General features: G+C 35.3%; 1 protein-coding gene across 1 annotated transcript in view; it reads left to right on the top strand.

Moving 5' to 3' along the window:
* Positions 1–24,866, top strand: part of LOC101422170 (zinc finger protein 596-like) — a 39,451-nt gene extending 14,585 nt beyond the window's left edge. The window contains exons 2-6 of the mRNA XM_004481215.4: positions 14,898–14,983; positions 16,517–16,643; positions 17,862–17,951; positions 18,434–18,525; positions 18,980–24,866. Coding sequence (XP_004481272.2) covers positions 14,972–14,983; positions 16,517–16,643; positions 17,862–17,951; positions 18,434–18,525; positions 18,980–20,092 — 1,434 coding nt within the window. The 5' untranslated portion in view covers positions 14,898–14,971 and the 3' untranslated portion in view covers positions 20,093–24,866. The remainder of the gene's footprint in view (positions 1–14,897; positions 14,984–16,516; positions 16,644–17,861; positions 17,952–18,433; positions 18,526–18,979) is intronic.
* The last annotated feature ends 2,446 nt before the right edge of the window (positions 24,867–27,312 follow it).

Below are 27,312 nucleotides of genomic sequence, written 5' to 3' on the forward strand. Positions count from 1 at the left end.
TCTATTTGCTGCATCCTGTTTCTTTGTCTGCTTCTTTTGTCGTCAGCGGCATGGGAAGTGTGGGCGGCTCCATTCCTAGGCAGGCTGCACTTTCCTTCGTGCTGGGCGGCTCTCCTTACGGGTGCACTCCTTGCGCATGGGGCTCCCCTACTCGGGGGGACACCCCTGCGTGGGGTGGCACTCCTTGCACGCATCAGCACTGCGCTTGGGCCAGCGCCACATGGGTCAAGGAGGCCCGGGGTTTGAACCGTGGACCTCCCATGTGGTAGACGGACGCCCTAACCACTGGGCCAAGTCCGTTTTCCTCATTGTATACTCTTATAATCTCTTTCATTTCTGTGGGATCAGTAATAAAGTCCTCACTTCAATTTTTTATGTTATTTGTTTGAATCTTATTTTTTTCTTTGTCAGCCTATTTGTCAAATGTGTTCATCTTCTCAAAGAACAAACTTGGTTTTATTAATTCTCACTACTGTTATTTTGTACTCAATTTCATTTACTTTTGCTCTGGTTTTATTTCACTCCTTCTGTTTGCTTTGGAAATAATTTGCTGTTCTTTTTCTAGTTTCTCCAGCTACGTAGTTTGATAAATGATTTTAGCTTTTTCTTCTTTTTAAATGTAAGCATTGAGTATATAAATGTAAGCATTGAGTATATAAATATATAAATTTCCCTCTCAGCACTGCCTTCACCACATCCCATAGTTTCTGATATGTTGTGTTCTCATTTACATTCATCTTGAGATAATTATTGATTTCTCTCAAAATTTCTTCCTTGACCCACTGATTATTTAACAGTGTGTTATTTAATATCCATATATTTGTGATTTTTTTTTCCTTTTTCTGCCTCTAGTTGGTTTCCAGCTTTATTCCATTATGATCAGAGAAACTATTTTGTATAATTTTGATCTTGTTGAGTTTTTTGAGATCACTTTGTGTCCCAATGTATGGTCTATTATGGAGAAAGATCATGAGCATTTGAGAAGAATATATATCCTGTTGTCATGGTGTGCAGTATTCTGTATATGTCTATTTGGTTTAGTCCCTTTATCATATTATTCAAGCTCTCTGTTCCCTTATCGATCTTCTCCCAGATTTCTGTCCAATGCTGAGAGTGGTATATTGAAGTCCAACTGTTTTTGTAGAGACATTTATTTCTTCTTTCAGTTTTGCCACTGTTTGCCGCATGTAATTTGGGGCATCCTGGTTATGTGCATATGTATTTATGATTGTTATTTCTTCCTGGTGAATTGCCTATTTTATTAATATTAATAATTAATAATAAAATTTTATTTATTTTATTAATATATATATTATCCTTTCTTGTCTCTAATAGTTTTGCTTGTAGTGTCTACTTCATCTGATGTAAGTGTAGGTATTCTAGCTTTTTTTTTTTTTTTTGGTTACTGCATGTGTGGAATATAATTTTCCAGCCTTGTACTTTCAATCTTTTGGTCTCCTTGGATCCTCTTATAGATGGTATATAAATGACTCATAGTTTCTTATCCATTCCACCAGTCTGTGCCTTTTGTTTGGGAAGTTTAATCTACTAAAATGCAATCAATGCTATTACTATAAAGACAGTTCTTATTTCAACCATTTTGACTGTTGGGTTTTATCTGTCATATTTTCATCACTAGTTAAAATTTTAGTTACTCTTACTGATATAATCTTCATTTCTAGACTCTCTTTCAAATATATCTCTTCTGTATTTTCTATTCAGGCAATAGTATCCCTTTGGCATTTCTCTGCAAGCCAGTCACTTAGTTACAGATTCTCATTTTTTGTTCATCTGTGGATATTCTAAACTTGCCCTCATTTTTAAAAGACAGTGTTGCTGGATATAAGTTTCTTGGGTGGCAGTTTTTCTCTTGCATTCCCTAAATACATCATACCACTGCCTTCTTGTCTCCGTGGTTTCTGATGAGAAATTGGCATTTAATCTTATTGGGTATGCCTTGTCTGTTATGCATCGTTTTTCTCTTGCTGCTCCCAGAATACTCTCTGTCTTTGGCATTTGACATTTTGATTAGCATGTGTCTTGGAGTTGGTTCATTTGGATTTTTTTTCAGATGGGAGTATATGTTCTTGGAAATGGATATCTATGTCCTTCTTAGGGTTAATAAATTTTCTACCATTATTTCTTCAAATATTCTTCTTCCCCTTTTCCCTTCTCCTTTCCTTCTGGGATAGCCATGACACTTATATTTGTACATATCTTGCCATCATTTAGTTCTCTGAGACCATTTTCAATTTTTTTCCCATTTTTTTCTTCATTTGTGCTTTTTATGTTCACTTTTTGGTGGCCATGTCTTGAAGCATAGTGATCCTTTCTTCTGCTTACTCTAATATCTGCCTCCAGTGTTATTTTTAAAATTTATTGTGTTTTTCATTCCATAAGATCTGCTATTTTTCTATGTATGCTTTCAAATTCTTCTTTGTGCTCACCAGTCCCCTCCTATCCTATTGGGAATGTTGGTGGATCCACAGGCACACAACAGATCAAACTGTGAAGGCCAGTAGTATCTGCCATTGCCCATAAAGGTTGAGGAAACACCAGTCCCCTCCTATACTATTGGAGGGGGGACAGTGGATCCATAGTTACCCAACAGTCCAGCCCATGTGGGCAATGCCCAGAAAGTCTGAGGAAACCCAGATCCACTCCTTTACTGCTTGGGGGACAGGGATGGAGCTACAGGTGTCTGACTGTTCAGTTTGTGTGGGCCAAAAGCACCTGCAGTTACCCAGAAAGGATAGGAAACACCAACCCCACTTGTCCTAAATGGGCTGGGGGTGGAGAAAGAGATGCACAACAGTTGAGTTCATGTGGCCCAAAGTGTCTGAATTTTCCCTGACAGGTTAAGGAAACACAGCTCCCCTCCTATCCTATGGGGGTGGAAGGAGCCCCAGGTGTCTTCCCATCCAGCTGTGCCAGCTGAAAATCCCTCTACTTGCTTGGAGAGTGTGGTACAAGTTTACCCAGCCTAAGCCTGAGCTTAGGCTAGGGCTGCAGTTAGATCTGGGGGAAAATAAGCCAGTCCCTAACATCTCTGTGATTTTTCAATCAACCCTTCTTCACTTCATGCCAGGGGCAGAGTTAAAATGGTGGCTTCCAGGCTCTCTTTAACTTGGTCAGATTCATACTTTAGTTGTTCTTAGGATTATTGTTTAGCTACCCAAATTTTCTAATCAGTAGCTGAAGTCAGTGCCCAACAACCTCTTCCTCCCCTGATTTTGGTATATGGAGCTTCCAACTCCAGCCATGATAAAGCTCCTTAGGTGGATTGTGCCACCATTGGAAGATGGGCACTGGCCTCCATTGTGTGGAGTGCTGTAATCACAAATCTTCATTGCAAATGGGAAGTCTCCTCCTTCCATTATTTCAAGGATGTTGCAGGATGCTTTTCTGGTCTTCTGAGCTCCAAAAACAAATGCTTTTGATAGCTCTGTTTAGATTGCTAACTGCCCTGTTGGATGAGCTGACACTTCCAATGTCTTACTCATCCACTAGCCTGCCCCCATCTCTCCATTTTGAGTTAATTTTGTATAAGGTGTGAGATAAGGGTCATGTTTCTTTTGGATATGGATATCCAGTTCTCCCAGTGCAATTTGTTGAATAGATTGTTGTGGCCCAGCTGTGAGTTCTTGACAGCCTTGCAAAAAATCACTTGAAGGAAGTAGATAGGCTCAAGCTGCTGGGCTTCTATCACATGGGAGGCCCCAGGTTTTGTTTCCATTGCCTCCTAAAGATGACAACCAAGACAGTAGTCTGATGTGATGGGCTGGAGCAGCAAGCTGATGCAACAAAATGACACAGCGAGATAATTCAAACAAGAGACACAGTGAGGAAACACAATGAGTGACACAACAAGCTGGGAACAGATGTGGCTCAAGTATTTGGGTGCCTCACTCCTACACAGGTGGCCTGGGTTCAGTTCCTGGTGCCTCCTAGTGAGATGAGAAGATAGTGAGTGCAAACAAAATGGGGAGAAATAAATATAAATAAGTGAATCTTTTAAAAAATCACTTGGCTATAAAAGAGAAGGTGTATTTCTGAGTCCTTGATATGGTTCCATTGGTCAATCTTATGCCAATTCTATGCTGTTTTCCCAATGTAACTAAGTAAAAAGAGAGAAGATGCAAAAAAAAAAATCATAAAAATGGACAAAGTTGGAGCACTCTTACTTCCCTACTTTAAATTGTATTACTTAGCTATAGTGGTTAAAAATATACCATGGTACTGGTATACAGATAAACGTATTAACCAGTGGAACCAAATTGAGAACTCAAATAGACCCTCACAACTACAGTCAAATGATTTTTGACAAGGCTGTTAAGCCTTCCCAGCTGGGTCAGAACAGTCTATTCAAGAAATTGTGCTGAGAGAACATTATAACCATATCTAAAAGAAAGAAAGAGGACCCCATCGCACACAATACAACTCTATCTTTTAATAAAAGGAAATTTATTGTTATATGTATCTGTCTGTATAAGTTTATATATCTCACAATGTTTTTCTAGTGATATTTGCAAAACTATATTCAGATTTTTAAAATCCACTAAAATTAGGAAATTAATAAAAAGTGAAATCATTCAATTCCATTCGAATATAAATCTAAATTCTTAGTAAGAAAACCAGAAACTTGCATAGTACTCTATTGTACGCATTTACATTTAAATTTCCCTACAAAAACAAAGTCTAAAACCAGTTTCTTATTTTATTTAATGAGAGGTAGTAATAATAAAATGTCTTAAAGAGTATTATGTGGGCCTCTGCGCTAGCAATGCCCTCCTACATACTTCATCTCACCAACCTGTTTTGATTTTGTCACATTAATGTCAATCACAAATTTTCATATTTCTTCATATCATTTTATTTTTTTTTTAATTTTATTGATACATATTATATAGCATAAATCTGTCCAAAGTGCGCAATCAGTGGTATTCAGTAAAACCACACAGTTTTAGATCATTTTCATAATTCCAGAAATAATAAAAAAAACCAACAAAGCAAAACTAATCACCTCTCTATCTCTCTATGCTTCCCTTTCCATACATAGCTACTATTCTGTTTCCATCTCTCTAGTATATTTATATTTTATAAAGCAGTCATATATGCAGTATCACCATATTTGTATTTTGCATGAGATTTCACTTTGTTATACACAGTCCCATGTTACATTTTTTAGCTTTTAGCATATAAATGTCCTTAGACTTTCCTTTTTGGCCACTGTCACATGTCATACCCATACAATAGCTCTGCTAGTCATAAACTACAAGAAATGCCCTCACCATTTCCATTCATTTCCAAAGATTTACAAAAACAAATGTTTTAACCCCTTCTGCACAGTCAAACCCCAGCTTTCCATTCTCTATCATCCTTCTATTATCTGGAGACCTATATTCTAATAATTAATGCCATGAGTTTATATAATATATTTAGTTCAGAATAGTGGAATCATATAATATTTTTCCTTTTGTGCCTGGCTTGCTTCATTCAATATAATGTCCTCCAGATTCATCCTTGTTGTGATATGCTTCATGAGTTCATTTTTCTTGTACACAATATTCCATCATGTGTGTATGCCACAATTTGTTTATTTATTCATCAGGTGATGGACACCTGGTTATTTCCACCTTTTGTCAATCATGAATGCCATTGTGAACATTGTTGTACAAATATCTGTTCATGATGTTGCACTCAGTTCTGGGTATATAACTAGCAATGATATTGCTGGATCATAGCAAATCTATATTCAGCTTCTTAGAAACTGCCAAACAAACCTCCACAGTGGCTGTACCATTCTACATTCCCACTGACAGTGAATAAGTGTTCCTATCTTTCCATATACTCTCCAATATCTACAGTTTTCTGACTTTTTAATAGTGGCCAGTCTAATTGATATCTCATTGTACTTTTAATGTGCATTTCCCTAATTCCTAGTGATGTTGAACATTTTTTTCATGTGTTTCTTCACCATTTGCATTTCTTCTATGGAAAATTGTCTTTTCAAGTCTTTTTCCCACTTTTTAATTGTTTGGTTGTCTTTTTATTGTTGAGTTCTATGTTCTTTTTATATATCATGGATATTAAACCCTTATCCAATATGTAATTGCCAAATATTTTTTCCCATTGAGTCAGCTGCCTTTTCACCCTTTTGACAAAGTTCTTTGAGGTGAAAAACTGTTTAGTTTTGAGGAGGTCCCATTGGTCTATTTTTTCTTTTGTTGCTTGTGCTTTTGGTATAAGGTTTAAGAAAATACCATCTACCACAGTATCTTGAAGATGTTTTCCTATATTTTGTTCTTGAGGTTTTATGATTGTTGCTTTTATATTTAGGTCCTTAATCCATTTTGAGTTAACTTTTGTTTAAGTTGAGAGGTAGGGGCACTCTTTCTTTCTTTCAATATGACTATTGAGTTCTCCCAGCGCCACTTGTTGAAGAAACTCTTCTGGCCCAGCCGGGTGGGCACAGCAGCCTTGGCAAAAATCACTTGAAATGTAGATATGAGGGTCTACTTCTGAGTTCTCAATTTGGTTCCATTGGTCAATCTATCTGTCTTTACGCCTGTACTGTACTGTTTTACCACTGTAGGTATGTCATATGCTTTAAAGTCAGTGAGTGTCCTCCAACTTCAGTCTTCCTTTTAAAAAGTTTTTGCTATTCAGGGATGCATTCCCTTCAGATAAATTTGATAATTGTCATTTAAGTTTCTGAAAAAAAGTCTGTTGGGTTTTTTATTTAGATTGTGTTGATTCTGTAAATCAACAAACTGATTTTTCTTCATTTTATTAATGTGGTATACAATTGATTGTGGTGTATAATTCTTTTAACATGCTTTTGAATTCAGTTTGCAAGTATTTTGTTGAGAATTTTTGTATCTATATTTATTAGAGGTATTGGTCTGTAGTTTTCTTTTTTTGTATTATCTTTATTGGTTTTGGTATTAGGGTGATTTTAGCTTCATAGCATGAGTTTCATAGCATTTTTTCCTGTTCAATTTTTTGGAAGAGCTTGGTCAAGATTGGTATTAGATCATTCTTGAATGTTTTGTTGAATTCACCTGTGTAGCCATCTGGTCCTGGGTTTTTCATCTTTGGGATTTTTTTGATGACTTAATTTCTTCACTGGTTGTTGAGGTCTTCTCTTTCTTCTAGGGTCATTGAAGGTGGTTAGTGTATTTCTAGGAATTTTTCCACCTCTTATATATTGTCTAGTATTTTGCTTACTGTTATTCATAGACTCTGCTTATGATTTCTATTATTTCTGAGGTGTCAGTGGTAATGTCCACTTCTCACATGTGATTTAATTTATTTGCATATCCTGTCTTTTTTTTTAATCTAGCTAATGGAGTGTTGATTTTATTGACTTCTCAAAGAACTGATTTTTGGTTTTGTTGATATTCTGTTGCTTTTTTGGGTTTTATTTCATTGATTCTGCTTTGATCCTTACTATTTTTTTCCTTGGCTTGGTTTGTAATTCATTTGCCTTTCTTTTTCTATTTAATCCAAGTGAGCAGGTAGATTTTTAATTTTAGCTCTTCTTATTTTAAGGAGTTACTGGTTCTAAACCCAAGACCTCGTTCATTGGAAGCAGGTGTTCAGCCACTGAGCTACATGTGCTCTCCATTGAGAGATATTTCTTAATTTGTTTTATTTTGTTTTGAAAAGGTACCAGGGGTTGAACCCAGAAACTAGTAAATGGGAAGCAGATGCTCAATCACTTGAGGTACATCCACTCTCCTCTATCATTATTTTAGTATAACCATTGAGGGCTCTACATTTCATTCTCAGCTCTTTCATTGTGGTGTCCCAGAGGTTTTGATATATTATATTCTCATTTCCATCATCTCAAGATATTTGCCGAATTCTCGTGCAGTTTCTGCTTCTACATACTGACTATTTAAGAGTGTGTTTTATAATCTCCGTGTACTTATTAATTTTCCCTCTTTCCATACATTATTAGTTTCCAACTTCTTTCTGTTATGATCACAGAAAGTATTTTGTATAATTTCAGTCTTTTAAAATTTATTGAGTCTTGTCTTGAGACCAAATATATGGTCTATCTTGGAGAAGGATCCATGAGCACTTGTAAAGAATGTATATCCTGCTGTTTTGGAGTGCAGTGTTCTATTATGTCTGTTAGGTCTAGTTCAATTATCATATCATTTCAAGCCTTCTATTTCTTTATTCTTTGTTCAGATATTCTATCCAGTATTGAGAGTGGAGAATTGAAGTCTCCAGCTATTATTCTAGAGACATGTATTTCTCCCTTCAGTTTTTGCAGCATGTGACTCATGTATCTTAGGGCACTGAAATTAGTTGCATAAATATTTAGTGTATTAATTTTTTCTCAGTGAATTGTCTTTTTATTAATATATAATGACCGTCTCCATCTTTCATAGCAATTGTGTATATAAAGTCTATTTTGTCCAGTATTAGTATCACTATTCCAGCTCTTTTTTCAGTTACTATTTGCATGGAATCTTTTTCCAACCTTTCACATTTAACCTTGTTGTGTTCTTATGTCTGAGGTGAGTCTTTTATAGACAACATACAGATAGCTCATATATTTTATTCCATTCTACCAGTGTACGTTTTTTGACTGGAGACTTCAAGCCATCAACATTCATTGCTATTATTTAAAAAGCATTACTACATCCATTTTGTCCTTTAGCTTTCCTTTGTCGTATCTTACTTTTGTCTTTTTACCCTTTTTTTAAAAAGAGATTTATTTATTTATTTCTCTCCCCTCCCCCCACCCCGGTTGTCTGTTCTCTGTGTCTGTTTACTGCGTCTTCTTTGTCCACTTCTGTTGTTGTCAGCGGCATGGGAATCTGTGTTTCTTTTTTTGTTGCGTCATCTGGTTGTGTCAGCTCTCCGTGTGTACGGCACCATTCCTGGGCAGGCTGCACTTTCTTTCGCGCTGGGCGGCTCTCCTTAAGGGGCGCACTCCTTGTACGTGGGGCTCCACTATGCGGGGGACACCCCTGTGTGGCAAGGCACTCCTTGCGCGCATCAGCACTGCACATGGGCCAGCTCCACAGGGTCAAGGAGGCCCGGGGTTTGAACTGCAGACCTCCTATGTGGCAGACGGGCACCCTAACCACTGGACCAAGTCTGCCGCCCCCGTCTTTTTACCCTTTAAGTTACCCTTCCTAATAATCTTAATTTCTGTTCTCTTCTTCAAGTATCTCACCCTTGATTTTTCCTTTCAAGCTGCAGCACTCCCTTTATAGTAGCTTTTGTAATTTTGATCATTTTATTACATATTTTTTATCAGTTTAGCTTGTGAGGACCTTAAATTCGCTGTCATTTTTGAAGGACAATTTTTATAGATACAGATTTCTAGCCTCACAGTTTTTCTCTTTCTATACCTTAAATACATCATACCACTCTCTTCTCACCTCCATGGTTTCTTATGAGATGGCATCACTATTCTTTTTGTGGTTCCTTTGTAAATGATGTTTTCCTTTTCTCTTGCTGCTTTTGGAATCCTCTTTTTATCTCTGGTATTTGTCATTCTGAATAATTGGTGCCTCAGGGTATGTCTATATGGATTTTTTTTGTTTGGGGTGCATTGTCCTTGGATATTTATATCTTCAGAACTATTAGGAAGATTTCAGTCATTATTTCCTCAAATATTATTTCTGAAACTTTTTTATTTTCTTCTCATTCTGGGAAAAAATAATGTGAATTTTTTTATGTTTCACATTGTCATTCAAGTCCCTGAGATCCTATTCCATTTATTTCATTCTCTTTTCTTTCTGCTCTCCTACCTTTTTCAGTTCAGATATTCTATATTTTTAATTACTAATTCTTTCTTTTAGCAATTCAAATCTGCATTATGTGCCTCCAATATATGTTTTTAATCTCATCTAATATGCCTTTCTTCCCTTAAGGCCTGTTACTTTTCTTTGCAGGCTTTCAAATTGTTCTTTATGCTTACCCATTGTCTTCTTAATATCCTTTATCACTTCAGTCATATTTTCTTTTAATTCCTTGAATTGATTTAGGAAAGTTGTGTTCTTATCATTGATTATTTTTTTAAAATCCTTTATCTCTTCAGGATATTTTGTTTGTTCCTTTGTCTGGGCCAACTCTTGCTGTTTCCTAGTATGACTTGTAATTTTTTTTGCTGATGTCTATTTGTCAACATTTACTCTGTTGGCCAATTTTTCTCTTTCCTATTTTTTTTTTTTACAGCTGTTCTTTGATATATGGCTCAAGTTATATTAATACTTTAAAATTGCCCAGCTTAGATTATCAAAATTGTGCCAGGGACTGACTAATGTTGTGCAGATTTTCTCCCAGGAATTAGGGTATAGAGAAACCCCAAAGGGGGTTTTGTTTTTGCAATTTCCAGACAAGCAGGCAGATGGCACTCATCAGCACACCCTTCCACAGGGTTGCTTCATTGTTTGTTTTCCTTTTATAGCTCTCCTGGTCAAATATACTGAAGAGAAGCCCTTCAACTCCCCTTCCCTTTTTCCTTGTAACAGGTGACAGGGAGGAAGACATCTGTTCCACTCGCAGTTGGCTGTGGTGAGCCTGGGGTTTTACCCCAGCTTGTTATATTGGGGGTGTGAGAAGGGAGCACTTCCCAACCATTGTGGTATTTGAGAACTCACATTTGTTGTTCTGGATTCTTCATCTCTCTGTCCCTCAACCTTCTGAGAGTTGTGTAGCACACTTCTGATCTGCTGACCCCAAAAGCATGTCCCTTGTACAGCTTTTGGCTCTTTCTCCATTGTTTTTGTCAGATAGCTGAGCCCTGCAAACTCCCCAGGTATAATCTTCCCAGAACTCTTCACTTTATTTTTAATGCCATCCTTTCTCTGGAGAATTCAAACTCTTTGTTCATATTAAAACCAGTATATCTGGTACCCTCTTGTATTTCTAGGACTTTGCATATTTCCTGTTACAAGGAATGAACTGTAAAGTATTTGATGAATTAATTAGTAAAGTAGCCTTTCAGTCATCCTTCTCAATGACATTATCTCTTGTTTTTCCAAAATCATAGGTGGATTTTAACTTTTTAATTATCTTGTAAATTCAATCAAGGTGAACAGAATGTATCTCACTGGATGAAATTCTAATTAAGTTCATTATCTGCAGTCTGTGCAATCAGAATTTTCTCCCTAGAATGGATCACTCATTGGATTTATTAAATGTTTCCCTATACAAAGCAAGTTAAAATAGAGGTTGCTTTTTGCAATAAATAAAGAAATCAAACTGCAGAATTTTGGGAGAAGAACAAAATTGACTTTTATTTGGAACTTGCCTCAGAATAGAGTAGACCTCAATGTCCCCTCTTTTTTTTTGGATTCTTGGGAGTTCTCCAGACTATGAGATGTGACCTTGCCTACCCTCATTATGATTTTAAATAGTGTCATTTTTCACACTTTGATTCTTTGAAAGTACTATCTTAAAATATTTAAATTTAATTGGTAAGTGATTTTTCCTAACCGAGTTTTTGAATTCTCTTGCCAGTTGAGGCCAGCCTTTTTCTATGAGCTGCAGTTAGTGGATTTATCCTCACCTCCTGCCCACTCCTCAGTGCACTCTGATATGGCTTACACCCTCTGCATTTCCATGCACTACACTTGAGGAGCTTCTTCCCTCCATGTCAATGAAACCACCCAAAGCCTCTTCACCTTACAAGATTCTCAATACATTCCTTGATTTCCTCCTTCTATCTTTCATTTCTGTTCTTGTTTCCCAGGTCAAAACACTCTCTTGGTTTTTTGTTGTTGTTGTTTTTTTCTGATGATATCTTACATATTTTCAAGCAGTTACTGAAACATTAAATTTTGAAACTCCTGAGAACTCAGTCCAAGCCCTTCCTTTACCTCTTTCTTTCTACCTAGGCAATATCTTCCATTCCTTTGACTTATTTATCACCTATGGTTATGAAACTTACACTTTCCAGTCCAAATATCACGTCTGAGTTCCAAACCTAAAACTATATTCTGCATTGAGTTTCCCACTATTTTTTCATCAGTAAGTCATAGGGACTCATCACCATTTGAAATTCTTGTTCTTCTTAAATAATCCTTAACCAGATTGAATGAAATTACCCATCAAAGGGTGGCTCAATAAAGAAACTGGTGGTATTATTCATTCAAAATATTGGTATTTCCTAGAGAGATTTTCTATCTGCAAAAATGTAATAAATCTAGATCATGTACACAAAGTAGCCTTGCAGTTTTCCCTTTAAGTTGTCCCTTCTAAAGTGACTCAAACCCTGTAGGACTAGACTATACATTTTATTTGCTAGTATGATGCTGTGCTTTCAGACAGGCATAACTCAGAGTGTCCTCCAACCTATACACATTCACTTTCTCGAAAAATATTGTCTGGAAATGACAGTGATCAGAAGGATCCATGGGCTTGGAGCCTAGCAGAGACACACTGAACTAGGCTAAAAAGGAAAAGTGTCTTTATTGGCCAGTGGAGGACAGGAGATCTAACCAGTCTCAGTTTGGCCTCTCTGTTGAGGGGTTTTCTTACAGCTTTTATACAGGCTAGATAAAAAGAAACTTAATCATTCAGTTGAGACCTCTGGGAATGGGCTGGGGAGTTTCTCTATTATTCTTTTCTGGATAACATCAAGATGTATCATATTCCTGGAGTCTCTAACTCTCATGCTGAAAAAGATAATAGATCAAATATAGCATTACATGTTTCCATCATGAATTTTTCTTTACAAAGAAGTAACAGGTCTGGTTAATATCAAACTAGAGTGTTTTATGTGCTTTCCTACAGAAATTTATCTACCTTATGGTGCTTGGTAAGTTACACAGACATTACATTTTAATCATGTTACAGAAAAAGGCTGAAAACACACAGGACTATATAAGAAAACCATGAAAATGGAATAATTGATTACTTAAAATGCATGATACAAAAGTAATGAAATGCAATTATTTTTATTTCAGAAGTGAATTAAAATATGACAAAATATGTATTTGGGTGCAAATACATTTTTACTTAAAATAGAAATATCTTGTTTGATTTCTCTGCAGAAATAATTTGATAACTTTTGTTAAAAAATTCCTTAAAACCCAACTTATAGGAAAATCAACACTGAAACTTAATCATTTATTTTGGGGAACCCCTAATATTTTGAAGTTTGAAGGTAAATCTGACAAAGCAAGACCTACACTGGATGATCTTTCCCTTGATTAATAGTAAAATATACATACTCTAGAACAATTAATTTCCATGTATATTTTTTCAGCACAGTATTTCTACTTATATAGAGTCACATGGGTGACTGAGAAAATACTGGTTGATTTCAGTGCCTCCTGGATATACAGATTAGTAAGAATCCTCTGCTATAGGTGCTTTAGAGTACTTATCCAATACAAACAAAATCCATAAAACTGAGTCCTCTTGGATAAGGCAGGAAGGTTGATTTTGAGAGATTTAGAAGGAAGTGAATGACACAAGTCATGTCTTAAGTAGATTTATCTTGACTAATATCTGAGTTAATCAAGTAGTATCTTTGGGATTATAGGATTAATGATGTTATCAACTCCATTAAAACAGAGTTCACCATCATCAAATCATCAAAATGGTGATTTTCTAGAGACAAAGAAGCTCTGAGCTACACATGTAGTAAAGGCACACTCATTAAGAAGTAGGATTCCTTGTATTTTCAGTCCATTTGTGTACTCTTGAATAAGGAAGAGAATTTTAACTAGGCAGAAGAATCCTAATTTATTTTGTAAATGTCTTTTTTTTTAGTTAGAAAGTATTATTTCATTTGACTGCAGGCAGTTGGACCCAGGCCATCTGAGGTCAGGTTAACTTATTGTGGATATTATAATATATTTCTGGATTTATAATTATTTGTTTATTTTCAAAGGCAAACTCATATAATATTTTACCATTCAGGGAAGGGTTTTATGCAGTTAGACCAGGAGTAGACACCAATAAATGAACAAATAAATGTATAATGAAAAATTATATGAGTGGCATAAAGGAATAGTAGAATTATAATATAGGCTCTGAGAAAGGCAAAGGACACCGTAGGTTGGGGTGCAGTGAAGGAATCTCTGAGGAAATGAAAAACAGAGACGAAGGGATGATATGGGAAAGTGAGAGGATTTCCATGGAAATGAAGGATGATTATAGTGTTCAGTGCTGAAATAATAGCTCAGTATAAATATATTTGTTTCTGAGTGATGATTTCTTACTCAATCTTTGGATGCCTGGAGGAGCCCTAACTTAAAATTACTGAATTTGAAGGAAAATATTTTGTTAAAGTGGCATATTTTGATTTTATTCATCTTGATAGACACCTTGGTTAACCAGAGAGCAACCTCTAGAAAAGGAGACATTTTTTTAGATTTCTGGGATCGTGGTAATAACAAGTTATATTTGATTTTTGTGCCTCTATCTATGAAAATAGAGGTGTACATTGTCGTTTTAGAACCAACACTGTAATAAATTGAAGGAATTGAATAAATATGTGAAATTGTCATGACACAATACAGAAATGGGTGAGAAAGAGAGCTACAAATTATCTCTGAGATGTACTAATAATATTGTTTGAGGAATGTCTTGCAAAAACACAAGATGAAGATGTGACTGGATTAAATAAATAAAAATAAATTTAAAAAAAATAAATATAATTCATGGGTTTTCCTGTTATCTGAATAATGAAGGTAATCATATCATCATTATTAGCTGGAGAAGACAAGCCTTCCAACCTCTTGACCCTGGGAAAGGAGGGTCCTCCCTTATTTCTCTTGGAGCACTCTTCATGCATGTTCTTACTGTTGATTTGGCTGGGAATATACCCAGGTGAAGGGTTTGGCATTCATGATGAGTGGGCCTCAAAATTGTATTCAACACTTGAATCTTAAGGTTTCTTTGTCCATTCTCAGCTTTGCTCACCTTCTTCTTGTCTGGTTGTGAGTGAAAATCCAGAGAAAGATAGAAGTCAGCTAAGGTATTGAAAATGCAATCACAGGTAAGTAGGTGATTCTTTTTTAACTGAAATTTCCAAGAGATGTGAAGATTTCTCCTATTGATGTAGATATTCCAAGTGCATGTAGGACTATTCAAGGATCTGAGCTTAAATTAAGTCATACAGAACTCTTTAATAATTATGGTAAGTTAGGGACTGATCAATGAGTAATCTCCTTATAACCATTACAAGATTGGGTTCTAGCTTCCATAAAGGCTGTGTATTCTCTGAAAACATGACAGATGTTTTTCTTTTTCTCAACAAACCCTTGGACTCATTGGGTAAATAATGAATTCATGAATAATGTTAGTGCCTGAGATAAGCCATGGCATGTAGTGAGTAGAGGTGATAGAGATGAATAAGAACAGAAGTTTACAATCTGAAGGGAGGCTGGGTTTTCAACTGGTACATTCAGTCAATCCAGCATTATAGGTACTGGGATGTATTTAAAAGAAAACTAAAATTACCCATACCGCTATTGTTCAAATTTCCCATCTTCAATTTTCTAAATCAAATTTATTCAAATTTTATAAATGGATGCAATGTACAGGAATTATTCTTTCCTTCATTGTGACTGTGGATTCAGCAGCTGTGGAATAGGTAGAATAAAATTTAAGTCTCTGAAAATTTTTAAAGGTTTGGAGAGACCACAAGCAATGAACAGGATTCTTTTCATCTTTCCCAGACAGATGAGATGAAGATAAAGGAGAGACAATGAAAAATGCTATTTGTCGGTCCCAGAAAAAGTTGAGATTGGGTTGCCTCCTCCCACAGGAATAATCAGTCTAAGGTCATATATCAGTACAGCTGTTTCAGGAGTCCCTGGCTTATGACCCTGACATCTGTATTAATACATTGTAAAGAATACCTGAGACATGTTGCACTGAGGAAAGCAGACCTTACTGATCCTGAGTTCTGGGTGAAACCTATTCAGTTTTGCATAATTCTGGATATTTCTTCAAGGTTCCCTGTCATTTTAATGAATAATAGTCCTATGAATTGAGTTTAGATAGAAAGCATTTCACATTTAATTTATTGAATTTATCAAAGTATATATCATCTTCTTAAATGATTTTATAAATGAGAGGAAAATGAGTTCATCTATATAGGTGAGTAATCTAACCATACTTATTTTTTAAAATAATAATCATAGATATCGCTTGCCTTACAATAAGTCTGTAAATTTACTTAAAATTGTTGGGAAAGATTGATTTGGTTATGAATGCTCAAATGAAACTTTTACAATCAGCAGCAGGAAGGCATAATTACAAGTTTATTGAGAAATTTCCAGGTATATACCATACCCCATGTATTGTGATTTTCTTTTACAATGGGGTGTTATATATTCGGAGTGTGTATGTATCTGAGTGCATCTGAAAAGCAGATGGTGATTCAGCATTGATGATGTTACTAGAACTCCAAAAACATTTTGAGTTATATACATTCTCTGCTGCTTTAGGGCTCTTATTTTATACATCATACTCAGGACATTGGAAAAGATAGCCAGTGTGAACACAAATTTCTGTGATGTTTTAGGAGTTAGTGAACATTAAGGATGTGGCTATAGAATTCACCCAGGAAGAGTGGGACCTGCTAAACACATCTCAGAGAAAGCTCTTCAGAGAAGTGATGCTGGAGAATTTTAAAAACCTGGTCTCAGTAGGTGAGACTCATTTACCATCTAGATCTGTCTATCTCATCTATCTACCGTTGATCTAACCTATCTACTATATAGTTATCATAAATAATCTTCATTTACTTCTTTGTTCATTTATCTAAATCAGCTTCTCCATATTGTATAATTTTTTATTTCCTCTTATATTTTTATATATTATAATTTTAATAGATTTATATTGTATTTTAAAACATAAAGCTTCCTAAATGAATTTATTTCCTTATTGTTTATTTACCTAGTTCACCCCAATAGAACTTAATCTTTTTTTTTATTTTTATTTTTTTAATGTTACATTAAAAAATATGAGGTCCCCATATACCTCCCACCCCCTGACCCCACTCCTCCCCCCATAACAACAACCTCCTCCATCATCATGAGACATTCATTGCATTTGGTGAACACATCTCTCAGCACCGCTGCACCTCATGGTCAGTGGACCACAGCATAGCCTGCACTCTCCCCCAGTCCACCCAGTGGGCCATGAGAGGACATACATTGTCCAGTAACTATCCCTGCAGCACCACCCAGGACAACTCGAACCCCTGAAAGTGCCCCCACATCACATCTCTTCCCACTCCCTATCCCCAGCAGCCACCATGGACACTTTCTCCACAACAATGCCACATTTTCTTTGATTACTAATCACAATAGTTCATGAAAGAATTTAATCTTCTTGATTACAGTTTAATGTCTTTCAATTAACAACACTCATGGCTGTGCTGAGAACTCAATGAATATTTTTTGAATGGATAAATAATTGGTGAAATAAATATCCTGCTCCAAGAGCATTACTGATGCTTCAGGACACAGTAGTAAAATCATTGCTTGTATCCTTTTCCACACAGGATTTAGATCATTTTAATGGAATTTATGTTTATTGGATTACTTTTTAACATAATATTCAATGAGTGTGGAAACATAAATTTCTCTCATTTAGAATATAGATTATAGAATATAGAATATAGATTGTGCAGTCTCTCTTTGTACTAGTACACGGGTAGCAACAAAAAGTTCTCCTCATTGAAATGGTCAAAAGATCATGAGTTAAAATTTCTGTTGAAATATTATCAATTATCTGAATTCAATATTGTTGCATTGCTCACCTTCAATGCTTACCTTATCTTTGGTAACCTGCCATGTACATCATGATCATGCTCTGTTATTCTCACAGCTCAAAATCCAGGTAACCATTTTTCATATTAACAGGATATGAAGCCTGTAAATCAAATGTGATTTCCCAGTTGGAACAAGAAGTGTGGAGTGAAGGAATAGGATTTCCTCAATACCAGAGTCCAGGTGAGCTCTAAGGACCAGTGCATCAGGAGAGGGGTCTCATGTTATAGTGAGTATATACTTGAATATATTAAATTCAGTATTCCTTAAGTGCGTTATGATTTCTTCAGGTTTCCTTACATGAGTTATGATGCTTCTCAAGCTTTGTTCAGGTGTCATTGACATTGGGAAAGGGATATTCATTTGTTATTGCAATTAAACTTTTGCATAATTATCTTTGTCCTGGAAGATTTTTCCCTTTTTTTTTACCTCCATAACATCCCGACTTCTTTTTCTTATATTAGATGATTAAAAATCTTTTCTGATTGTTATGTCCTATATTGTTTCTTATGCCTGGAGTATTTATTAATTTGATATTCTTTCCCAGCTAATAGTGAATGTTGGATACTTGAGAGGGATACTTGGAACTTTTCAAAATTTTCATCCAGCTAATGTTACTCTCACAATTTATTCTGTTGTTTTGTTTTTGTTTTTCAATACTGCAGGGAGGAAAAGTACCCTTAAGATATGGGAAATGTTAGAAATAATATTCAACCAACCTACCTGTAGGAAAGACACTTCTAAAATCATGTCATTGGTAAGCTTAATTTTGTGAATCCTAGTATTCCAAATAGATAACCAGGAATGGAATAAATTAGGAATTTAGTAAAGTCATGAAATCATAATTAGTGTTGGGAATAAGTGCTAATCCAGCAAAAATCTGTGATTGTTTGAATTTAGGTAAAAATTAACCTAAACGCAAACTCTAACCTGAGCTCATATATAAAATGAATTGCATAGACAGGTTTCACATATACAATCTTTTTGAAACATCATGAAGCTCAAAAGTGATCAGATACTTCTGCAATTAGATTGTTACAATTGAGGAAATCTATCTGTGGAGTAGAATAATATGTATATGAAATGAACATGGTAAATATTTTAATTGGAGACTGTCATTAGTGGATTAGTCTAGATTTCATATGTAGGGAAATGAAGAAAGTCATGTATATGGACAAATGTTTTATAATCTCTTATCTAATTCCTTACAGCAGAGATCTCACACCCAAAAGAATTCATTTAAATGTAATTATTTGGAAGAAGATTCCACTCACACATCCACAGTGACCCAGCATGCATTAATTCACATGAGAAAGAAATCCTATTTCAGGAAACCACTTGCAACAGTCCTCAATGACCGTTCATCTTTTAAACAAAATAAGCGAATTAAACCTAGAAATAAATCATGTGAAAGCTACCAAAGTGCTAAAAACCGTATGCAACACTCTGGCCTCAGACAATACAATGGAACTCCCATTGGAGAGAAACCCCATAAATGTCATCTATGTGGGAAAGCCTTCAGTCGATATTCTTATCTCAAACAACATCTGAGAGTTCACACTGGAGAGAAACCCTTTGAATGCCATATTTGTGGGAAAGTCTTCACTCAACACTCGTCTGTTAAACAACATGTGAGAATTCACACGGGAGAGAAACCCCATGAATGTCATCTATGTGGGAAAGCCTTCAGTCGATATTCTTATCTCAAACAACATCAGAGAGTTCACACTGGAGAAAAACCCTTTGAGTGTCACCTATGTGGGAAAGCCTTCATTCAAAGTTGTAATCTTAAAGAACATAAGAGAACTCATACTGGTGAGAAACCCTATAAATGTAATATTTGTGGGAAAGGGTACTCTTTTCGCTCTTCTGTTAAAAAACATGAGAGTTCTCACACTGGAGAGAAACCTCATGAATGTCACCTATGTGGGAAAGCCTTCAGTCGATATTCTTATCTCAAACAACATCAGAGAGTTCACACTGGAGAAAAACCCTTTGAGTGTCACCTGTGTGGGAAAGCCTTCATTCAAAGTTGTAATCTTAAAGAACATAAGAAAACTCACACTGGTGAGAAACCCTATAAATGTAATATTTGTGGGAAAGGGTACTCTTTTCGCTCTTCTGTTAAAAAACATGAGCGTACTCACACTGGAGAGAAACCTCATGAATGTCATCTATGTGGGAAAGCTTTCAGTCGACATTCTTGTCTTCAAAGACATGGAAGAACTCACACTGGAGAGAAGCCTTATGAGTGTCATTTATGTGGGAAAGCCTTCAGTCAATATTCTAATCTTAAAAAACATAAGAGAACTCATATTATATAGAATCCCCATTAATGTTGTCTATGTGGAACACCTTTCACTTGTAATTCTGCCCTTCAGCAACAAGAGAGAATTCATGCTGGACAGAAACCATAATATCATATATATGTGAAAACCTTAATTTTTCTAGCCTTCGGCCACAGGAAGTTGCTCAAACTGGAGAGAATTCCTGCAAACATTAAGAATTTGGGAAAGCCATCAGGCAATATTCTGACTTTAAATGAAGGAACTTACACTATAAAGTTTTTTTTAAATGAAAGAGACTTCAGTCATAGATTTAACCTTAAATACACCAGAAAACTAACATAGTGAATAAACACTATTTTTTTTTTTTTAGGTAGCGGGGCCAGGGATTGAAAGTTGGACCTCATATGCAGGAACCTGGCATTCAACCATTGAGTCACCTTGGCTCCTATAAGTTGGTTTTTTCATTTGTTTACTTGTTGTCTTTTAAGGAGGCATTGGAGACCAAACCTGGGACCTTTCATGTAGGAAGCAGTCACTCAACCAGTTGAGCTACATTCGCTCTCTCTTCTTTCTTTTTTCATCTTACATTTGTTGTATTTTCCCCCAACTCGACCCTATTGTTATTATTTTTATATCATTTATATGTAAACATACATAAACAATAAGTGTGTACTAAACATTTTGGACTTAAAAAGCAAATGTGAGACATCATACATCATCATAACATCATTACATCATAGAGGGGTCTCATACATCAACCCACCACCAACACATTGCATTGTTTTGAGACATTTATTACAAATTATGAAAGAATATCAACAAAGTCTTACTACTATGTCCCTATCTTATTATTTGATGTATTTCCCCCCAACCCATCCGATTATTATTTTTTAAATGTATTTTTATTACAGAAATTGTGAACTTTCAAAACAATCATGCACATGTGCAGGATTCCCATACAACACCCCTCTATCAAGACACCACATCATTGTGGAACATTTGTTACAGATTATTAGATAATATCATCACACTATTATTACACTTTTTCCCTACTCCCCCATTTTCAACATAGTACATCTTTGGTATATATGAATGAATATTACAGTATTGCTGTTAACCACAGTCCACAGGCTATTTCAGTTATATTTTTCCCATGCTTCTCCATATTCCCACCAACCTGCAATAATGACATACATCTGATCTCACTTACAAAGGACACTCTTGCATCTGTAAGATCAACCACAATTCTCATCTATCTCTGGGTTCACTGTGTTATTCAGTGCTTAAGTTATTCTCTAGATTTCTTTCAGTTGACATGTACATCTCTAAACTACCCTTGCCAGCCATATTCCCATTTATAAACCAACTGTTACTCACTCTAAAGTTTTTACATCAGTTCTATACATTTCCACACTTTTACAGTAAAGTTATTTTAAAATTCTACATACCTTAAGCATCAGTAGTCCATCCCAGTCCTCCTATCTTCTTAAGAATCCACCACTTACCACCAGGTCTTGAAAATGTTTGCTACATTTCTAGTAGCTCCAAGGTTCTTCTTTTTTATATTTAGGTTTTCAATCCATTTTGAGTTAATTTCTGTGTAAGGTGTGAGATAGGGGTCCTCCTTTCTTTTGGCTATGGATATCCAGTTCTCTCAGCACCATTTTTGAATGAACTGTTCTGCCCAAGCTGTGTGGGTTTGACAGGCTTATCAAAAATCATTTGACTGTAGGTGTGAGGGTCTGTTTCTGAACCATCAATTCAGTTCCATTGGTCTATGTGTCTCTTTATGCCAGTACCATACTGTTAGTTAGGTAATATGATTTAAAGTGTGGAAGTGAGAGTCCTCCAACTTCACTTTTCTAAGATGTTTCTGGCATGTGGGACCACTTATCCCTCCCAGTAAATTTGAAAATCTTATATTCATTTATTTTGAAAATGCTGGTGGAATTCTTATTGTGATAACATTGACTTTGTGTATCAGTTTGGGTAGAGTTGACATCTCAATTATATTTGTCTTCTCATCTGTGAGTATGGAATGCTCTTCCAATTATATAGGTCTTTCAAAATTTATATTGCCTTGTACTTTTCTGAATATGAGCACCTTACATTGTTGGTTAAGTTTATTCCTAAATATTTGATTATTTTAGTCACTATTGCAAATGGAATTTTCTTTCCTGACTTTCTCCTCAGATTGCACATTACTAGTGTCTTTTAAAGTCTATTTCAACTGATATATGTACAGCTACCCTGCCTTTTTTTTTTTTTTTTTGGTTACTGTGTTCATGGAGTATCTTTTTCCAGTGTTTCACTTTCAAACCATTGGTATCCTTAGGTCTAAGGTGAGTCTCTTGTAGATAGCATGTACATGGCTCATACTTTCTTATCCATTGCTCTAGTCTGTGTCTTTTGATTGGGGAGTTTAATCCATTAATCTTCAATGTTATTACTATAAAGGCAGTTCTTATTTCACCCATTTTAACCTTTGTGTTTCATCTGTCATATTTCATTTTCACCACTCTTTTGAGACTTTTATTTACTTTTACTGACATAATCTTAAATTTCTAAACTCTCTTCCAAGCCTCTTTCTCCTGTGTTTTCTCTTCAGACTGTAGCACACTCCTGAAAATCTGGTCTCTTGATTACAAACTCAGATTCTGTTGATCTGTGAATATTCTAAAGACACCCTCATTTTTGAAATGCCAGTGCCATACTGTTTGTTTGTTTGTTTTATTACTGTGGCAGTATTATAAATTTTAAGATTGGGAATTGTGAGTCCTCCAACTTCAGTCTTATTTTTCAAAGTGGCTTTAGCTACACAGGTCCCATTATATATCCTTATAGATTTCATGATTTTCTTCTCCATTTCTGCAAAGAAACTTCAATTTTAATTCATTTTGAATTTTAATGCACTGAATCTACAAATTGCTTTTGGGTAGTATTGATATCAGAATGATAACCAACCCATGAACATTTGATATCCTTCCATTTGATTTTATAAAAGTTCCTTTAGCAATGATTTTTAGTATTCTTTAAAAGTCCTTTATATACTTGGTTAAACTTATTCTTTTACATTTAATTTTTGAATTTATCACTGTGAGTGGATCTTTTCTTCACTTCTTCCAATCATTCACTGTGTATAGAAACACTGCTGATTTTGGGGTTTTCTCTGTCACCTGCCAATCTACTGAATTCATTTATTATTTCTAGGAAATTGTTTTAGATTTTTCATGATTTTCTTGTATATAGGATGATAAAATGTGTGAATAGGGGATATTTTACTTTTTTCCTTTCCATTTTGGATGTCTTTTTTTTTTTTTCCTCATTGCTCTGGTGAAAACTTTCAGTATAGTGCTAAATAACAGGAAATACAGTGTTTGTCCTTGTCTTATTCCTGATCTTAGATGAAAGGCTTTCAGTCTTTCCCCATTAAGGGTGATATTAGCTGTGGGCTTTTCATATATGCCCTTTTTTATGTGGAGGAAGCTTCCTTCTATTCCTGGTATTCTAAGTGTTTTTATCAACAGAGGGTGCTGTGTTTTGTCAAATGCCTTTTCTGCCTTGATTGAAATGATCATGTGGGTATTTTCTTTCATTCTTTTAGTGTCATGGGTTACAGTAATTGATTTTTCTCAAGTTGAACCCAAGTGCATATCAGGAATGATTACCACTTGATCATCATGTATAATTCTTTTAATATGCTGCTGGATTCAGCTTTCTAGTATTTTGTTGAGAATTTTTACTTCTAAATTAAGGAGATTTTGGTCTAGTTTTCCTTTCTTGTGGTATGTTTATCTGGATTTACTATGAAGGTAATGCTGGCCTCGAATAAGTTAGATAGTTAGTTTTCCCTCTTCATTTTTTTTTTTTTTTGGAAGAATTTGAGCAGAATTAAAGTTGTCTTCTTTGAATGTTTGTTAAAATTCTCTGTTGAAGCCTTGTAGTCCTGAACTATTCTTTGGTGGGAGCAATTTTGGGGCATTTTGGGGAGACATACTTTGTTTCAGATCCTTCTATACCACATTTTATTCAATTTAAATAGAGTATTGCTTCCAAATGGTGTTGGTGATGGGAGCATTTTGATTATGGATAAAATCTCTATTAGTCATTGGTTTGTTGTGATCTTCTATTTCTTCTTCAGTCAATGTAGGTAGTTTATGTGCTTCTAAGAATTTGTCTTTTTCATTTAGGTTATATAATTTATTGTCATATATCTTGCTACAGTTTAAAGCTCTTTTATGCCTAAAAAGTAAAAGATTAAGTTTTTTAACTAATCGCTGTCTGTGGGCATGATCCACTACATCAGTGAAGCATGACAGTTTGGGATTCTATTTTCTTGCTGGTCCTTATGTAAACTGAGACAAAGAGAAAATGGAAGGTGCCATGTTTGATCCTGCCATGTGAGAAAGGACTCAAGAATCACTAGAAGCCAAAATCTATGCACCATGCCCCATGAGGATTAGCCCACAGAACAGTTGAAGCCTAAAGAGAAGAGTCATATGCCTGGTAGCCCCCAGGTGAAATTGGGAAGAAAGTGGAGCAGCCAAGACTGCAGAGGAAGCCCTAGAAGAGAAAAGTCCTATGACTACTTTTCCACAGCTGAGCTCAGGAGATCATAGATTCTGTAAGGGAAGGCAGGGACCTTGACAGAAAACGGTGACCATCTTGCTTTGCCACATGGGAGATCCCCAGTATCACCAGTAGCTAACATTGGTGAAAAAGCAATTCTGTTGAAACCTTGATTTGGACATTTAATGGCCTCAGAATTGTAAACTTTAACCCTAAATAAAATTCTAATTATAAAACCAAATGATTTCTGTTAATTTGTGTCAGTAGCCTGTGGCAAACTAAGCCACATGTTCATAGAATCCACATATGGCCCTTTTCTATTTCAGAAAGGATGGTAGTAATGTCTCCCTTTTCATTTCTGATTTTATTTGTATCCTCTCTTTTTCTTTGTCACTCTAGCTAAATGTCAAATTTATTGATCTTTACAAAGTATGAACTTATTGTTTTGTTAATGCTCTGTTGTTTTCTTATTTTCCTTTTCATTTATCTCAGCTCTTATCCTTGTTATTTCCTTCCTTCTGCTTGCTATTGGTTTAGTTTGCTCTTCTTATGTTCTTGTTTTGATTTGAAGTCTTTATTCAATGTTTATACTAGCATTTAGAACTTTAAATTTTCCTCTCAGCCCTGCCTTTACTGCATCCCAAAAGTTTTGTTATGTAGTATTTTCATTTTCATTCAGCTCAAGATATATCCCAATTATGCTTCTGATTTCCTCCTTATACTATTGGTTGTTTTAGATTATACTGATTAATATCCACATATCTGAATTTCCCCTTTATCTCTCTGTTATTTATTTCTAAATTCATTCCATTGTGGTTGGAAAATATACATGGTATAATTTCAATATTTTTTAATTCACTGAGACTTGTTTTGTGATCCAGTACATTATCTATCTTGGAGAATGATCCATGCATACTTGAGAAAAATATGGGTTTTGTTTTTGTCAGGTACCGTGTTCTATGTATGTCTGTTAGGTCTAGTTGGATGCATCTATACTTAAGTATACTTAAATCCTGTACTTCCTTATTTATCTTCTCACTAGATGTTCTATACCTTATTGAGAGTGGTGTGTTAAAGTCTCTTTATTATTAATGTAGACCTCTGATATTTCCCTTCAAATCTATCAGATTTGCTTCATATATTTATGGGCTTTGCAGTTAGGTACATATATATTTATAATTGTTACACCTTCTTATTGAGTTGATCCTTTTATGAATGTGTAATTACCATCTCTGTCCCTCATATATCTTTGATTTAAAGACTTTTGTCTTATATTAGTATAGCAACCTCGGCGCTCTTTTGGTTTCTACTTGTATGGTATATATTTTTCCTCGTCTTTCACCCTCAACCTATTTGTGTTTTTAATGTAAGATAAATCTCTTGCAGGGAGCATGTATTTTGTATATTCTTTTTAATACCTTTTGCCAATTTCTTCCATTTAACCGACATGTTTATTCCATTTATATTTAAAGGTACTACTGAAAATATAGAAATTTCTTCTGTCATTTTTCTCTTTCACTTTGTAAGTCTTATACTGCTTTTGTCTCTTGCTATAGCATATATGGCTTTGCATTTTCCCCACAGCTCTTTCAGTTCTTTCCTTTTCTAGTCACAGAAGCATTTCATTTCTTAATAATTACACAGCAAGCCTTGAGAAATAACTGTGAGTGCATGGCTGATAAATAAAATATATGCTTGGACTTCTCTCCCAGAAACTCTAAGAATAGTCTAATCTATGAACTGCTTGACCACCTTTGTATCAATAAATGCCTTAGTAATTACTGTAAAGATATAACTTCAGCCCTACTGACCAACATTATAAATGCTCATTTTACGTAAAACTGTGAAAGTGTGACTTCTGCCCTGCTGGAAAACACTGACTGGACCTTGATTATCTGCCTTAAGCATAGTGCTTTTTAACCATGTTTCCACTCTCATATTCCCTCTGTATCCATACATATCCATTGATATTGAAGACCCCTCCTGCCCTGTGGCAAGTGCAGCTTAAGGGTCAGAAGTGTCATGCTCTCTGTTGCCACAGATGAGGACTTAGGCCATGACCAGTCTTATACTCTCCAAGAGACAGGATGTCCCCTCTGGGTCATTTTGGATGAGGCCCCTTCTTAAATGTTCTTTGCTCACCAATCTGAACTTGTCTGAGTCTTCCTTTGGTCTGGTGTATCCCTCTCAATTTGGTGGCAAGCTGTAATTTTACATGGCTCACTGCTTAGAACACTAACTTCTATTTAATATTAATGTGCTTTCTTGTATTATACCATATTTAGTGCCTTCCCATTTCTATCTGGATATGTTTTTCATTTGCTTTCTTTGTGATTACCATGGGGTTGAAATTTAATATAATAAATATATAACAATTATCTTAGTTTTATACTTACATAACTTCAATAGCATGTATATAAACTTTAAACTTCTGAACCCTCACTTGTTACCACTTACCACTTACATGTTTTTACATTGTAGGTATAAAAGCCTTGATTTATCATTACCTTTTATGCATTTGCATTTTAGTGCTTGTAGGTTCCAAGGTCAGATAAGATTGGGCACATTCAGGGTGGTATGGCCATAGACTTTAGTGCTTGTAGAAAGCAACAAGTGGAGTTACATATCAACAATACAATACAATAATTCTGGCATTTACAGTTACCCCCAATGATTACATTTACTGA

The sequence above is a fragment of the Dasypus novemcinctus genome, assembly GCF_030445035.2.
Source record: "Dasypus novemcinctus isolate mDasNov1 chromosome 8 unlocalized genomic scaffold, mDasNov1.1.hap2 SUPER_8_unloc_2, whole genome shotgun sequence".
Lineage (NCBI taxonomy): Eukaryota > Metazoa > Chordata > Mammalia > Cingulata > Dasypodidae > Dasypus > Dasypus novemcinctus.